The 3,551-nt window shown below is 41.6% G+C and overlaps 1 protein-coding gene across 1 annotated transcript; it reads left to right on the top strand.

Moving 5' to 3' along the window:
• The first annotated feature begins 251 nt into the window (after window positions 1–251).
• On the top strand, window positions 252–2,506 carry foxl1 (forkhead box L1). Its single transcript, XM_029757842.1, has one exon. It carries the CDS (start codon window positions 769–771, stop codon window positions 1,999–2,001), a length of 1,233 nt encoding a protein of 410 aa, XP_029613702.1. The 5' UTR covers window positions 252–768; the 3' UTR covers window positions 2,002–2,506.
• Window positions 2,507–3,551: the final 1,045 nt, after the last annotated feature.

The following is a 3,551-nucleotide window of genomic DNA, read 5'->3' as shown; positions in this document are numbered from 1 at the left end:
CCGTTAAAACACTGTGCAAATGTTTTTTTCAAGCAGTGTATCAGAGGGATATGCTCTATTATAAAACAATTACCTAAAGTATATTTTTATGTATTGCTATAAATGAAATAAAAGCTGTGCCTATTGACACCATGCAGGTTTGGGGATTAAATGTGTAAATTATAGGCTATACCTTCTCTCTTTTTTTATTCCTAATGTAGGGGGGTCTGACACAACTTGAGTTAAAAGACAATTGTTTAAGTTATTTTTCTTTTATACTCTTTGTTTTCATTTCAAGTAACCCACAGCAACGTCCAGAAAGAACTCGGCCGTTTGCTTGTTCTCTCTGTGTGAGCAACTTTCAGCGTCAAGGGTGGACGTGATATTTCAAACATCAGATCAGTGCGTTTATGTATTGGGTGCCCGGAAATTTTTCCAAATAAACACAGCTTGATTCAACTTGGGTGGGCAGACTTATCAACAGACTAATTCTATAAACAAATGAGGGAATAACCAAGCACACCATTGGCTGGTACGCAGGGGACACGCGGGAGAGAGCCGCTTTCGGCAATGAAATTTTAATTAATGTGGGTGGGCTGAAAACACAACGAGTGTTTATGATCGAACATTTATTTTCCAGTGCAAAGTCAACATAAAACAGCAAACGTACAACAATTATTTAACATTTTTAGACTCATGAGGCAGGGACGTAGCGGGAGCCCGTCATTCCAAGAGCAGCTCTCTCTACGGGCTAAAGTTTCCTTGGGAAGCAAATAGCGCTCCAGCGTCATGAGCCTGTACCACAGCAGAGTGCCGCAGCTTGGAGTGCCACCCTCGGCGCTCAATCTCTCCAATTCCTCCTTGATTTACTTATATGGAGGCGACGGTGGTACCATTCTTCCCGCTTTGGGTTTCGTCCCGAATCGGCAGGAACCTCCGCAAAAACCTCCGTACAGCTACATTGCACTTATCGCAATGGCTATAAAGGGCGCGCCAGAGAAGCGCGCAACGCTGAGCGGCATTTACCAGTTTATCATGGACCACTTCCCTTTTTACCATGACAACAAGCAGGGCTGGCAGAACTCAATCCGTCACAACCTCTCTCTAAATGACTGTTTCATCAAGGTACCGAGAGAGAAGGGCCGGCCCGGCAAAGGCAGCTACTGGACTTTGGACACCAAGTGTTTGGACATGTTCGACCACGGGAACTATAGACGGAGGAAGAGAAAACTAAAGGGTCAAGAGACTGCAGAGTCCAAAACGACTCACAAGAGGAACAGGGGTCCGCTCTCCTCGAACCCGGCCGGGTCTAAACTTCCAGCTGATGCTTACCGTAGGAGGATGAGTAGGCCAGTGTCCGCTGGAGAGAGGGCTGTGGTGGGCACAGAGATGGATCAACAGCATAGACATTATGAGAAATGTTCAGATTTCAAATATGTTCTTGGTGAGTTCAACAATGTTGGCATGCAGCAAAGTGGGTCTGTACATGGCCCAAAATTAAATGTGCACAATGAAATCCAAATTGAATCCACGCAGGACATTTACGGCAGTCAATCCACTGACGCGCGCCTCGGTCCAAGGTGCATACCGGTTCAGGACCACAGGGTCTGGTTGGACGCAGCACATCTTTCAGGAGCGTCTTCCCTCCACGACGTTGAACCAGACAGCAGCATACTAGCATTTGATGGGAGGGAGAACGGGTCTCCTGTCCTGTCCGGTTGCGCGGTGAACTTGAATTCATCTATTCTGTGCAGAACAAAGGACATTATACCCACTGTCCCAAGCAGAGCAACGGACAAATCAAAATGTTTTAGCATAGACAGTATCTTATCAAAAAAAGGAAACCAAATGCACAAAAGCAGCGTTGGTGTGACAGCACAGACGGGTTTGGACCCCCAAAGTCATACATTCAATCCGTCTGTTATCTTGAGTGCACGCACGCACCAGCTGTACCAGATGGAATTTCCTCTTTGCTCTTACTTATCATTCACCTGCCCTGAGAAAGTTCTACATTTCAAATAGGCGAGGTGATGTGATATAATGGGAACATCTAAAGATATTACGCACGAGTGTCACCATTTTCGTGCAGTGGGAAGAGAGAATATGATATTCATAATTGGACTTCTACAACCATCTGATCAAGAGCCTATCAGCACTATAACGATTAACCAATTATGAATACATTTATGATTATGATTATTAGGCTACCTTCACTACCCATGAGCAGGTGCGCGTAAAATACCTTTGCATTTGACGAAAGGCCCTCACGAGTATACGGATGTTGTTTTAGTAAATGTAAATGTTTATTAAAATGTGGGTTTTATATGTAGTAGCTCTGAGCTTGTCATCGGAGTGCCTGCCATTTCACTGTTGTGTGAGTTATATTCTGTGCTGATCCTCCGGTGTTACATTTCAATGTTAAAGTGGTAGCTTTATGGTATCTGAAAATAAATATAATTTTACAAAGTTCTCTTTTTCCATCTTGAATGTAAAAACAAAACGTAATAAACTAAAATAATACATTGCACATCAGCTTGATTTAATTCTATGAAAATTGACAAAAGTAAATTGAGGACATTGCAGTTAAACACATTCAATCTTAGCCTATAAAACTTAAAGATCATTACATTTGGTCATGCATTCTTCGGTATAGCCCTGCAGCCAGTCTTCAATGCTCTTCCTCATACAGACTTACACCTTGGAGTAATAGCCTAAATTCTGTTGGGAAGAGTTAAACTTGTTCATGACCCACAGTACATAGGCCTATTGCATCAGGATTAGAGCTATGGGCACCAGTAAACATACATTTGTTTATCAGTTGATCAAATTTCCCATTGCAAAAAGTACTGTTAACACAAATACTGTATCAACCAGAGCATTGCCATCTGTTTCCTTGAGGTCACTATGTGATTTACAGTGAATGAAAGTTGTTATGGTATTGAACTGTAAAGTTGCATACTGTATACAGTCGCATAAATAAGCAGTGGGTTTGTAGGGTTTTGTTATGACACCTGCATGAAATCAGAGCGTTATTGACAACATAATCATGAAAACTCTTAGCCCAAACTCCCACTTCTAAATATAGCTTAAATTTATACTCCTCTGAAACCCTCACTGCAGACCTTGAGAGTGCAAATCAGGAATGCCTGTGGAAATAAATAAACTTCCCCACATTTGAGGAGAGGAACTCACAATCACAAGCATTTCCTGTGTATAGGATTCTTTTGGTCAGATGTGTAAATAAAACGTCATGCTGCAAACCTTTTGAGGAGAAAAAGGGGTTTCATTCCCTAGCCTGCTCAGCTCAAACAGTCATCAGCACATTTAGTCTTCAACTCTACTGACGGATTCTGTAGCACTTTCTGTAAGATACTGTGGCTCTGCTAAACTGAGGATCCTCAACAAACAAGAACTAAGCATCTGAAACAATATCTTTTGTTTATAAGAATTTCTTCAAATTAATGCGGTGCACCAAAATGGTTATTTTTTCCTAAATTTCAAGCATTTAATAAAAATATGAAGAACATCCATCTCAATGTTATTCTGATTGAATTATTGTGACAAATTCAGAT

Source organism: Salmo trutta, chromosome 7, assembly GCF_901001165.1.
Source record: "Salmo trutta chromosome 7, fSalTru1.1, whole genome shotgun sequence".
Classification (NCBI taxonomy): Eukaryota; Metazoa; Chordata; class Actinopteri; order Salmoniformes; family Salmonidae; genus Salmo; species Salmo trutta.
This window is presented reverse-complemented; position numbering and strand designations above follow the sequence as displayed.

What these genes read in the sequence shown, in the direction of transcription:
- foxl1 (XM_029757842.1), top strand. Translation starts at nt 769, where the DNA reads ATGAGCCTGTACCACAGCAGAGTGCCGCAGCTTGGAGTGCCACCCTCG.